This window comes from Notothenia rossii (assembly GCF_949606895.1).
Source record: "Notothenia rossii genome assembly, chromosome: 6".
NCBI classification, from domain to species: domain Eukaryota; kingdom Metazoa; phylum Chordata; class Actinopteri; order Perciformes; family Nototheniidae; genus Notothenia; species Notothenia rossii.
In genome coordinates this window covers 2,115,352-2,129,264 of record NC_136909.1, presented here as the reverse complement: position 1 = coordinate 2,129,264, position 13,913 = coordinate 2,115,352, and the positions used below count along the sequence as shown (strand labels likewise).

Sequence of the window (13,913 nt, the reverse complement as noted above, 5' to 3'; positions counted from 1 at the left end):
TTTGCTTCAACCGGAAGTGACACGTTTTATTGAGCATGCCCCTTTTATCACGGGAATACAGGAAGTGATTAGTATAAGAGTATTAAATAAACAAATTCATATATTACAATTCATAATTCAACAACATGGGTAAAAATCAGAAGTGCCGGTACTGCGTACCGATACCGGCCCAATTCAAGCACTGCAGTAAACGTTATAAAATGTATATGGATCAACTCAGAAACAGTTTGGGAAAACTTGACACATTTAATGAGCAAGTAAATGCAATGAGAGGCATTATTTATAAGAATGACCAACTCGGGTTAGCATGTAGCCTAGTTCGCGATGCTAACAGATCATTCAGTTAATGTCGCCTTATTGTGTAAAGAAAAATGAATGTTACACATTTACTTAAGTTGAGATTTTATTGTTTTAATTGATTAGATATCTACTATTAGCACTTAAGTAATAGGTTTGAGCTTATGTTGAGAGACATAAAGAAATACGTTATTTTGAGACATGTAAATATGTTTTAAGATTGTGAATAAAGCAGAACATTCCATATGCTAACGTGTATGACTTCTTGCCATTGTTCTCAGCCGTCCTCAGATCCTGATTCTGAGACCGGTAAAACGTGTATTTCAGTTTAATTGAGGTTGACAGTAAAACATATTAAGTATATTGTCAAACTAACTAACAAGAATTAAAACTAAACAGATGCAGCTTCAGATTTTAAATTCAGTGAATGTCTCTCTAGGAAATGAACTCCATCAGAGATATTGTTGCAGCTATATAAGGGTTGATGTTATTTAGTAATTTAATATTTAATTTCTGACAGTTTTTGTTTAAATTGAATTAGTCATTATATGTAATATTCACTTTTGTTTCAGCAGTTTTCACCTCCTTTTATTTTGAAGGAGGTTTTGGGCACTGGGTGATTAGTTTATATTTGAGACAGGTGGAGGTTGGATGGCGCACCAGACGAGCAAATGGTTTTTCACCAGGAGAAACAGCAGGAAGAAGGTAAATCATTGTTCTCTGTGTGTTACTGGAAATCTCACAATAAATGGTAGAAAGGATATTCTGCCCGAACAATGGACATTAATTCCCTGCGCAAGATTCTCTTTCTGGTTAGCGGCAGTTTTAGTTTAAGCTACGTTTTTCTATTCTATTGAATTGATTAGCCGCTACAAATATAATCCTGCTGTTGTTCTAACTGCTCTGTTCCACTGTCACACACACCTTCCCTGGTAATATCTTCACTTCTTCCACAGTGTAAATGAATGGAAACATCCTCTCAGTGAAAGTGTGTGTGAAGGTGTGTATGTGTGTGTTCGTGTCAGGATCAGAGAACGACAGCTTTCCTCTGTTCCAGTCCAGATTCACTCTGACCCTCTGGAGCTTCTTCTTCAGGCGGAGAGGAGTTTCTGGACCTGGTGGTGACCGTGCTGAGTATTCACCTTGATGATAATCTATTCTCCATAATCCAGACTCTATGTCCCCCTTCCTCTGGAGAGACTCTGCTAACACACCCAGTTCCCAGCATGTATTGTCTCCAACCTGGACATCCCAGCTGTGAGTCCCTGAGTTAAAGCCCTCAGAGCCCAGGACAGAGAAGGAATCATCAAACCTCTCTGGATTATCAGGAAGTTCCTCTTCCTCCTCTTCCTCCTCTTCCTCCTCTTCCTCCTCTCGCTCCTCTTCCTCCTCTTCCTCCTCTTTCTCCCCTCCCTCCTCTCCCTCCTCTCGCTCCTCTTCCTCCTCCTCTTCCTCCCCTCCCTCCTCTCCCTCCTCTCGCTCCTCTTCCTCCTCTTCCTCCTCTCCTCCTCCTCTCACACTGGTCAGATCTTCAGACAGGATGAGGTATGGACCAGCAGTGTTTGGGTCCAGGATGAGAGGGGAGTAGGACACCATGTCCTTCATCTTGCTCCAGATGTTGAAGCTGAGGTTGCCCAGGTGTTTGGCCTGGTCTATCAGAGCTCCTGAGGGCAGCTGTGGAGCCTCCAGCAGGGGGCGCTGCAGCCTCTCCACTGCAGCCTTGTAGTTGAGCAGGAAGGAGACGTCTTCAGCTCTCAGCTCCTCCTCTGTGGCTCTGACTGTGTGAGAAAGAGCTGCTATCTCTCTGCTCACAGCCTCCATCTTCTCCTTCATCATCCTCCTCTTCTGCTCCTCTTCCTCCCTCAGTGCAGCCATCCTGGCCTCCTCTTCCTCTTCTAGAAACTGGTGAAGCTTCTTAAACTGCTTCTTAATCTGCGTCTCTGTGCGTCGGGCCTGGACCTTCAGGTGTTCTGCTGTTTGATCAAACTTCACTTTAACTTCTTCAAAAGTCTCTATCTTCTCCTTTAAGGGCTGCAGAGCTTCCTGAAGCTTCTTCTTGTGTTGTCGTGCAGCTTCATCGATGGGTCTGAATCTGTGGTCGCTGTGTTTCTCTGAATCTCTGCAGACGACACACACTGGTTGCTGGTGGTCCAGACAGAAGAGTTTGAGTTTCTCAAAGTGCAGACTGCAGAGAGCCTCTGGAGGTCTCTGATCTCTCTCCTGTAGGAAACTCTCACACAGGTTCTTTAACACCAGGTTACAGGGAGGTTCTCCTCTTGAAGATCTTCTCTGACAGACTGGACACTCTTGTGTTGGTTTCTCTCTAAACCAGTTCTTCAGACAGGCTTTGCAGAAGCTGTGGCTACAGGACAGAAGAACAGGATCTCTAAAGACTTCCTGACAGACCGGACAGCAGAGATCTTCCTCTGATCTGGAAGCCATGTTGTCTCTGAGTGAAGCTGAAACACAGCAGACAGGAAATACAGTCAGTCATTTAAACCAGCAATTGTAACCCCAGTGTTTAAGTGAGAAGTTATCAGCTATAGAACCATCAGCTTTCCACCTGTTGGGTCTAAAGTGATCAGTTAGCTCACTAAAATGGGTAAGGTCGTATTTATCTAGTAGTTCTCAATGTTTTCTTATAAATAATAAACTGTCATCAACCGAACCATGCTCACTGGGAGTGCCACAAGGCTCTGCGTTGGGACCGTTGTTGTTCAGATATATTAAAAATGATTAATGATGGATCAGTAACGCTACACAAAGTTGCTCAACGGATAAGTGATTTGTGTCTTACTTTAAATAAATAAACAGTTACGATGTATTTTATCCGTGTATCCACAGCTTAGTGTTAATGGAAAAACCATCAAAACGTTAATGATGTAAAATATCTAGGAGTGATCTTGGATACTAATTTGGCTTTTAAAAAACATATGAAATACAACATCTTTAAAAGTAAACATACTATAAGCACTCGGTTTATTCCACTCACGTGCACACGCCCACCTGCTGGCTCCCTCTACTGGGGTTTACAGCGGGGGGGAGTGTAGGACAGTAGAGATGTTAACATTCACCGTTTCGCATCGGTGCACCGGCATAAACATTCAAGATGCGAGTGCACCGGTTGAAAGAGTGCACGTCGGTTACAGTTTGGGTTGAACTTGCGATGCATCGATTGCGTAGCGTCTTTGCATCGGTAAAACCCCGATTCATATAAAATCCCCTCATCTTGTCAACGCTCAGCAGAGACGATCTTTGATCTCTGCTTCGCCGCTACGGAGGCCGAGAGTGTCAGTTATCAACACACATGGAAGTCGAGGAGAAAGAGAAACACAGCGCACCGGAAAATACCTACAAATCAAACGTTTGGCAACACTTCGGATTTTTCAAGAAAGACGGTCAACTGGAAAAATCGCTCGCAAGTTGTAAACGATGCCGTGCCGCTTTAAAGTACACAAGTAGTACGAGGAACTTAGCGACGCCCATAAAGAGGAGACATGGGGTCTGCGGCTGAAAAGAGAAACCATGACGGCCAATCACAGTTTAAATGTCTTCCTCACTGTAAGCAGTTATGAAAGAGCTGTTTGTGAAAGGTTATTTGTATTCTTTATTGTTCCTATAGAAACCACTGCTTCCTGCTCACTGGTGAGTTAGCCTCTGAGTGTTCAGCACATCAGGCAGCAGCTGTATAGGCATTGCTCTATGGTAGCTGTTATTTGCACATTGTTAATCCTGGGCATAGCATCCTTACATTGTTTAACTGTGAGGTGTTATACAATGGTACTGTACTCTGGAGACAGAACAGCACTACACTTGTGAAAAGGCCAGTTTGTGAAAGGTCCAAGTGTTTGTTTTCTTTAAGGTAAAAGAAACAGCATGATGGGATGTGCAGTACTAGTAGAGAGAGCCAAATATGTGAAGCACTTTTTTGTTAATTTATGATTTGCTGCATATAAGGAATAAAACAAAAATTCTCGTACCATATTAAAGTATCATTATTTTGTATCGTGTTGAATCGCATCGTATCGCCCCGTATCGCATAATGTTGAATCAAATCGTATCGAACTGTATCGCAACAGGGGTGAATCGTATCGTATCGCATTGCCTGGTGTTTAAAATGTATCGTTAATGTATCGTATCGTGGCAACGTATTGAGATGCGCATGGTATCGGCCTCAGTGATGGAGATGCACATCCCTATAGGACAGTGTTCCTTCCTCTGGGGATGAGCAAGAAGCAGCCACACTGCGATTACTCCTTATCCCGTGAGCAAGGAGATCAATCCAAAGAGCCCTTGCGTAAACACGCTACTTATTCGGCCTTGCGGCCCAATAATCGCTCGGACCTGGTGAGGCAGGGGCATCTCTAGCAATGAGCGAGTAGCCCACACACCCGCCTCCATGATCATCATCCAGGGAGAGTACTGCCCTGGGCGGTGGACTTCCATGGACGCCGGACCCGGAAGGAATGGCGAACGTGAATGGCACCGCCTCGGCCATATCCTGGTCCCCCAAAAACTTTAAGCAAAGGTGGTGGGGATCGGCGCCCGCTATTTCAGCCAGGGCACGAAAGGACAGGCCCGGGTCTCTAGCAGTGGCGACTCCCTGGAGGTATGATAACTCTTTCTTCTTCTTTCAAACGTCTTATCTCTGCTTCAGTTGTTGCCCGCTGGCTGAAGAGAAAGGGGATGATAGTCAGGAGGCGAGGCCTCCTTTTATACGGTGATATGCGCATTCAGGTAGGCCCGCCCCAAGGCCGGCTACGTCTATAGAAATCTCAGTAGGTGAATGCTTGCATAGAGGGTAGTACCCATAGAGTCCAGTAGAGGGCGGAGCCTGTGAGAGCTATAACAGGAACTCATTAACAATAGAAGCATGATTTCCCCACATCTTCAGCATTGTATCCCCTGCTGGTCTCAGGCCAGTAAGACTGAGCTGAAACCAGTTTCAACCCTCTTTTGATAAGAAATCATTCAAACACCATCCATGCAATATGTTATCCAGATACAATCTCCTTCTGTTTTCAATAACTCTAATTGGTATTCAACATCAGATACAACGCTTCTCCAGCACCGTTGAGAAGCTTCTTCCAGCTCCGCTCTGAAGAAATGGGCAGAACCTCGACCCGCCCTGAACGCAGATGTAACCTCTGCACAATCTGCAATCTCTTGTTTACGCAATCAAACATTGGAATCTGCTTCCATCTTAAAACCTGCTCAGATTTTCACATTTCATCCCAAATGTAGCTTATTGTGTTTTACCAAAATGAAGTTTTCTGTAATTTGAGATGTTAAATGATTCGTACAATTATATGTATTTTGACAAATGTACTAGTATATTTATACCTCTGTACTTTGATCTGGTTCTATTGAGAGTGTGATAGGCTCTAGGACATGTTTTATTTCTGGTTGATTGTTATGTGTTCCTGCCCAGGGACTGCGGATAGAAATGAGCTTTTAGCTATAATATAGCATTTAGCATCTCTTCTCTTTTTAAGATTAACGTATTTGTATGGATGATCCTTGTTCAATAAAGACGTATAATAATATATGAATGACCCTCCCCCCCCCTACGGACTGAAATCTACTCTGAGTGGTGTTGGAGTCAGACTCACCTTCAGGGGGTGGAGGGTCCTCAGGTTGAAGCAGCAGAGTTGTAGTTTCCTCTTTTCTCTCCTGTAGCTGAACTCAGAGGAAGTTGTTAGTTTGTTCTGAAGGTGAATCTGATCGTCTGGTTTTCAGTCCGTCTCTCTGAAGTGATGAAGTCTGCTGAGTGCTGTTTCCTCTCATGGAACTCAAGGAGTGTCTCAGTTCAAAGTGTGGATTCATTGCAGGATTAAAGGTTGTCGTGGAGAGTTAAACATTAACACATCATATGGTGCAGAGTGATCGTAGGTACTGTAAACCGTTATCAAACCAAACGCGGTAGTTCTAAACCTGAACCCATTCATCTCTACGAGCGTACCGTGCTGAATCTAATCTTTCCTATTTCTGTGACCGGGTTTGAGTTCTTGCTGCTGCTTCGAGTTCTCCAAAAAAACAGCAATCAGACGTTTACTCCTGCGGTCGATAGATTATTTTCGATGTCGTCATTGTTGTAGAACTCATTGTTCTGTAATTCATCCAATCACACACCAGTAGCTGCTTGGAAGACGTAAAGACAAACATTGGTTCACAAGATCTTTAGTTAACGTTATGCTGTGGATTTGATACGTGTTGAAGACGATGAGTGGTCTTCTGAAACCAACAGGTGATTTCCTAACAGCTCGAACTCTTTTTCCCGGTGGTTTGAACAGAACGCTAACATGTCTAAAGAAGTCTGATGAAGATGGATGGATGTTTAGGGCCACGTGATCAGAACCGGGCCGATCTCAAACCTGACCTTTAAGCCTCAACACCTGAACACTATAATGTGTTTATTTCATTTCCCCTATAGCTGTGAGAGTGCTCTGCTCACCGTGGGGGAGAAACTGAAGGAGATGAAGGGTGTTTGCAACAAGGGTTTAATCAGAGGCCAACGAAAAACCAGGGGCAACATAAAAGAGTCCAACCAGAAACAAAATCCACTTCATGGCACGCCAGGTAGGGCTTCTGAGGGACTCCCCCCTCCATTACATTATTACATTACATGACATGTCACTACTTAGACACTTTTATCCAAAGCAACTTACATACTAAACACTGTGGACAATCCCCACAGGAGCACTTTGGGGTAAAGTGTCTCAGAGACACAACGACATGCTGACTGCAGTGGGGTTTGAACCTGTGACCCCCTGATCCAAACACCAAGGCTCTATCCACTGCGCCACACGCCTCCTGGACCCAGCCCACTGAGAGAGACCAGAACCAGGTTCCCAGCAGGCTTTTATCTAGTGACTGGTGACCTGGTTCTGATCAGCTGTCTGTCCCCGCTGCCACACAAGTATATATTAGTCCTGACTCTGATTAAATCCTGAGTTTAAATGTAAATGTAAAACTTCATATGCTGAACACCTATGTGTTTACTCCTCCAGGCTCTGCCTTGTGACCCTGTTCAACATACACTACTCATATAACATACTCATGATTATAAGACCTTTTCTTTAATCCCTGATTCTGAGGAACCAAGAGTTAATTCAGGCTCTAAACTCTGTTTATTAAATATCATTTCAGTTTAAACATTGACTTTCATGTCTGGAAACGTTATAATCTGAAGTAGATTTCTTAATGTGTTTGTTCAGAGCTGATAAATGATTGGCCGCTCAAACATTCAGGTGGATACATGTTTTTATTTATTCTGGATCCCGTCACACACAAATCAGAAATGAACAACAATTTAAAATGACACAGAATGAAAGAAACAGAAAAGGTTAAACTAACCCGACATAAAGATCTGAAATCATTGATCATGTGAAGAAAGCTCTTCCTCTCATTGGCTCTAAATCAAACTCCATGTTAATGAGAGTTATGGAGAAACATCGTTCTTGCAAGCTTTGGTTGGTCCCACGTGTTAAGGAGAAGACATTAAGATAAGTGCATGTAGTTCAGTTTAATAAAAGTTGATCATAGATAGAAAAAGGATACCTCCCAACTAAATAACAAGAAACTAAACAGGTGCAGCTTTAGTTCATTCCTCTCTGAGAAATGAACTCCATCAGAGATATAATCCTCCTGTTGTTCTAACTGCTCTGATCCACTGTCACACACACCTTCAGTGGTAATACCTTCACTTCAACCCCAGTGAAAATGAATGGAAACATCCTCTCAGTGAAAGTGTGTGTGAAGGTGTGTATGGGTGTGTTCGTGTCAGGATCAGAGAACGACAGCTTTCCTCTGTTCCAGTCCAGATTCACTCTGACCCTCTGGAGCTCCTTCTGCAGGAGGAGAGGAGTGGGTGGAGCTGATGGTGGGCATGCTGAGTATTTATGTATTGAGTATTCACCGCCAATACACTTTATTCTCCATAATCCAGACTCCATGTCTCTCTTCCTCTGGAGAGACTCTTCTAACACACCCAGTACCCACCATCTATTGTCTCCAACCTGGACATCCCAGCTGTGAGTCCCTGAGTCAAAGCCCTCAGAGCCCCGGACAGAGAAGTAATCATCAAGCCTCTCTGGATTATCAGGACGTTCCTGTCTCTCTCCTGGCCTCACTCTGGTCAGATCTTCAGACAGGATGAGGTTTGGATGAGCAGTGTTTGGGTCCAGGATGAGAGGAGAGTAGGACACCACGTCCTTCATCTTGCTCCAGATGTTGAAGCTGAGGTTGCCCAGGTGTTTGGCCTGGTCTATCAGAGCTCCTGAGGGCAGCTGTGGAGCCTCCAGCAGGGGGCGCTGCAGCCTCTCCACTGCAGCCTTGTAGCTGTGCAGGAAGGAGACGTCTTCAGCTCTCAGCTCCTCCTCTGTGGCTCTGACTGTGTGAGAAAGAGCTGCTATCTCTCTGCTCACAGCCTCCATCTTCTCCTCCATCATCCTCCTCTTCTGCTCCTCTTCCTCCCTCAGTGCAGCCATCCTGGCCTCCTCTTCCTCTTCTAGAAACTGGTGAAGCTTCTTAAACTGCTCCTTAATCTGTGTCTCTGTGCGTCGGGCCTGGACCTTCAGGTGTTCTGCTGTTTGATCAAACTTCACTTTAACTTCTTCAAAAGTCTCTAACTTCTCCTTTAAGGGCTGCAGAGCTTCCTGAAGCTTCTTCTTGTGTTGTCGAGCAGCTTCATCGATGGGTCTGAATCTGTGGTCGCTGTGTTTCTCTGAATCTCTGCAGACGACACACACTGGCTGCTGATGGTCCAGACAGAAGAGTTTGAGTTTCTCAGAGTGCAGACTGCAGAGAGCCTCTGGAGGTCTCTGACCTCTCTCCTGTAGGAAACTCTCACACAGGTTCTTTAACACCAGGTTACAGGGAGGTTCTCCTGTTGAAGATCTTCCGTTACAGACTGGACACTCTCGTGTTGGTTTCTCTCTAAACCAGTTCTTCAGACAGGCTTTGCAGAAGCTGTGGCTACAGGACAGAAGAACAGGATCTCTAAAGACTTCCTGACAGACCGGACAGCAGAGATCTTCCTCTAATCTGGAAGCCATGTTGTCTCTGAGTGAAGCAGAAACACAGCAGACAGGAAGTACAGTCAGTCATGGCTTTTAAAACTATAACTGTAACCCCAGTATTTAACTATAGTGACAAGTTATCAGCTATAGACCCATCAGCATTCTACCTGTTGTGTCTAAAGTGGTTCCAAAGGTAGAACAGCTGGTGTCACACCTGAGCAACAACGACCTACTCCTCCCTATTCAGTTTGGATTCAGGAACAATTGTTCTACTGAGACTGCATGGTGTTTCTTCTTGGAAGGAATCACGGCTAAATTAGACAAAGGAGGGATAGTTGGAGCAGTTTTTCTTGATCTCCGTATAGCATATCACACAGTAAGTCATCCAAAACCTTCATCAAAACTCTCCAAAGTCAAGCTATCAGTTAGCTCACTGAAATGGGTAAGGTCATATTTATCTAGTCGTTCTCAATGTTTTCTTATAAATAATAAATTGTCATCAACCGAACCATGCTCACTGGGAGTGCCACAAGGCTCTGTGTTGGGACCGTTGTTGTTCAGCATATACTAACCTGTTAAACCCAGAGCCTGTTTTTCAGGTTTCAGGCTCGAAAATGACATCCCCAGAACAAATGACCATATCTTCCCTTCTAAAAGGGTTAAATTCATAATCTTTTTTCTCAAAGTAATGATAAACCTGTCAGTTGGATGTGGAAAAGTCAGATTCAATATAGATGTTTTTTATTTTAAAGAAAATTCAGATTGAACATGGTAAAAAACTGTAAATTATAGTGTCCTTCCAAAACATATTTTGTACTTATAGTGAAAACTAACCTTGGATGATGGTAAGGTAGACTAAAAGCTTTAGGAATCCAAAGTAGAACATATAAGAAGTACCCTGTATCAAGATTGATGCAAAACAAGTGATATTTTACATTTTTAGACAGATTTAGCAAAAACAAACCGTCTTCTGGGGCCAGACAATAGGTGCTTTCACACCGGAGTACCCAGGAATAGTTCTGATATTGGATTTTGCTTTCACACCAAAAAGATCTGGAACTAGAACATAGTTCGTGCAAACCTTTTCACCCTTAGATAGTCCCTGCTAGAGAGGTGGTACTTTCCTGAGGAGGCAATGGTTCGTGGGTGTGTCGGCCACACTAAACATTTCTGATTGACTGGGAGAATTGCAAACCATGCCCTGTAAAACTCCGAAAAGTTTTGTGAAGCCGCCATTTTATTTGCTCGCATTAGCATTAGCCCAACGCACCAACGGAGTGTGACTAACTTATGGCAACACAAAAGAAAACAGCTTTGCTATTGCATTCAACGGGTGGCTCCGCATTTGTGTCATATCCCTAGTTGGCTTAAATAACCAAGCTGTATAACATGAGCACAAAAAACACAACTTCACTCAACTCCATCATGTCTGAGGAAGATGAACAGATGCCTCATGTACAGCGGCCTGCCAGTAAAACCAAAGCAGAAGAAGAAGTGACATCAGCGGCTTCATTTGCGTAATCCTCCCTCAGGGACTTATTCCGGTGTGAACGTGATCTACTAGGACAGTTCGAGGGACTAAAGAGTTCGGGGGGGACAAGTACCGCAAAGTACTTGGTGTGAAAAGGGCTAATGCTACTCCAGCACTAACCTTGGAATCTGCTTCCATCTTAACCTGTTGAACCCCTGAGCCTGTTGTTCAGGTCTCAGGCTCGAAAATGACATTCCCAGAACAAATGACCATATCTTCTCTTCTAAAAGGGGAAAATTAATAATCCTTGTTCTCAAAGTAATGATACACCTGTGAGTTGGATGTAGAAAAGTCAGAATCAATATAGATGCTTTTTATTTTAAAGAAAATTCAGATTGAACAAAGTAAAAAACTGTAAATTAGAGTGTCCGTCCAAAACATATTTTGTACTTATAGTGAAAACTACCCTTGGATGATGGGATGGTTGACTAAAAGCTTTAGGAATCCAAATTACAAAATATAATAAGTACCCTGTATCAAGATTGATGCAAAACAAGTGACATTTGAGCTTTTTAGAGAGGATTAGCAAAGAAACCCACTTCTGGGGTCATTTGGGTGGATTTTCCATATCTCTAGCCCCCCTTTTCGATTTTGATGATTGACATCTCTTTCTAACCGTCAGAGCCAATGGAATCGAAGGAAGGTTCCAAATGCACACACAGGTTACCAGATAAGGAGCGAGAGTGACGCGAAGCCAAAACCGGTGACACACTCTGGTGGCTACCATTAGCAGCTAATGTTTCTTCTCCGATTTTTGCATATAAATTGAATTATGGATTATCAATCATTTTTTCAAAGTGACAGACACATTGGATTAACCTATGGATTAACATTCAGCCGCGTTTTCTCTCGTTTTAATGCCATTGAACACGACTTTTGATCAGAATAACAGCTAAGGTGAGCATATCTCTGTGTTTTGCTAGCTAAAGCTACGTTGTGTGTTGTCTTTATTTGCTTCCCCTGTCACGAGGTCTGATCGCTCAGTGATGATCCTTATATTTCTATAATCTGTGGAATCTCAGGATGTTAGCTAAACTTGTTTGTGCAGATCCAATAAGTATATCGATCGGTATAGAGTTCTCTAATTAAGGCATTAAGATTTTTTCCGCTTCTGGCTAATTCAGAGGCTCTGCGTTAGCTTTGTGTTTTTTTTTGCAAAAAAATAAAAAAGATCAGTTAGCTGAGTTTCTTCCCGTTACATGGATATACAACATTCAGAGTTTATTAAATATTAAGAAACCCTCAGACGCTGTTTCCTGCAGATGATGCATTTTTCCGCCCGGGGTGGGTCGATGGGATTCAACAGGTGAAAACCTGCACCGGTTTTCAAATGTTTTCCCAAATGTAGCTTTTTGTGTCTTACCAACAGGAACTTTTCTGTAATTTGAGATGTTAGTTTAAATGATTTGTTCGATTATATGTATTTTGACAAGTGTTCCAGTATATTTATACCTCTGTACTTTGATCTGGTTTTATTGAGAGTGTGATATTATACAACTATATTATATAGTTGGTATCAGTAAAATGTATTATCTATAATAAAATCTTGTTTAAAATTGTTTTACGATGTCTAAAGTTACTGATAAGTCACATGTTTCCTGCCTGGCCGCAGCGTGTATCATTACCTTCTCTCGTCCGGGCGGTAGTAAGGAGCCCTCAGCCAGAGCAGCTGCAGCCAACAAGCTGACTGTAGCTATCTGTAAACTATGCCGCCCAAACATAATTTCAGCCAATCAGCGTCGTCAGATCTGATGCTCAAAGGGCGCCCTGTCAGCGCCCTGGCCTGTGTGTCTGTTTAGACTCGTATCCAAGGTGACGCTACAGTAGTTGTCTGCAGGTGTAGACTCCGGTGCTAGTGGATCGCCGGAGCTGTAGATTAACATTTGCATGCTTATTGTAGTTCTAAGGGCAATGCCTGTGGCACCATGGAGCAGATGTGTGGGCTGGACCTGTATTTTACAGGAAAGGAGTGATCAGAGGGTCGAGTTGTCGATTCTTGTTCAGTTTTCTGTGACTATCTTCGTCACCCTCAGACTTTGAGTTGCGCTCTGGTAAAGAGACGTGCTACCATGGAAACCAAACAATGGTGTAGCTGTATTAAAGTCAGAGTGGAAACAGTCCTGACGTAAATCTGATTTTGTCAGAAATCGGGAGAAATATGACCCCGGGAGGAAACCGGGAGAGGGCTGGCAAGTATGGTGTTCTGCAGTTTGTGTGGGCTACTGTCGCACAGTTTTGGAAGATTCATAGCTAACCACACTGAAGATTATGGACTATCTCATATTTTTAAGCGTCAATTTGTCCTCCCCCCCCCTCTAACATCACCAGAAGTCATAATTTAAGGGGTCATTTCTCAAAAACGTCTTCCGGGGGAGGTCCCCCCGGACCGCCCTAGTATGGTTTGATCACCATGGCCATAGCCCCACCAAAAATATTTTCCTCCAGCTGGCAGCCACCACTGTCAGAATACCTTTATTATGCAAGTTGCTCTTTAAATAGAAGCAAAGTACTCAGTGATGAGTAGGAGCTGCTGGAACAGGCTGCCACTCATTTGAATGGTTGCTATGGTAACAATCTGTTTCCTGGCATGTCTCTTTGTTCAACTTTAACACACATTGTGTCTCACTCCACAAACACCAGCCACTCCTCATCAGCTCATGGTTTAACCTCATTTCATCTCTACAGTACGGGACATTTCAACCCTAAAGTAGCCCAGTAAATATCGTTCACTTCAGATCGAATGGGGCTTTTATCTGTTAAGTGTTGCTGGACTTTAAGATCCACAAAGAATAAACTTTGTTTTATGGATTTGCCTACATTTAAAAAGGATTGTTGTTAGTCACTTTAATGTTCAGGTCAGGTATGTTTTTGATCTGCAGTGATGGAGACATTGCAGTCAGGTGGACCCCCACATGTTCACCTCTTTTCTGGCACAATGCTTTATGATGCGCCTTGAAGTTAACACATTATGAATAAAACCAACATTGCCTTGAACGAATATAATAATTGATTACATAAACAGTATATGCTCTCTGCGTAGCCTCAGGATTACAGACACCTAACTG

At 43.3% G+C, this 13,913-nt stretch overlaps 1 protein-coding gene across 1 annotated transcript in view; it reads right to left on the bottom strand.

The window, feature by feature from the left end:
• Window positions 1-13,913, bottom strand: part of LOC307042906 (uncharacterized protein) — a 34,974-nt gene continuing 21,061 nt past the window's right edge. The window contains exons 2-3 of the mRNA XM_079687064.1: window positions 7,958-9,360; window positions 1-2,756 (exon numbers count right to left, since the gene is read on the bottom strand). Of these exons, the coding sequence (XP_079543190.1) occupies window positions 1,192-2,756; window positions 7,958-9,353 (2,961 nt within the window). The 5' untranslated portion in view covers window positions 9,354-9,360 and the 3' untranslated portion in view covers window positions 1-1,191. The remainder of the gene's footprint in view (window positions 2,757-7,957; window positions 9,361-13,913) is intronic.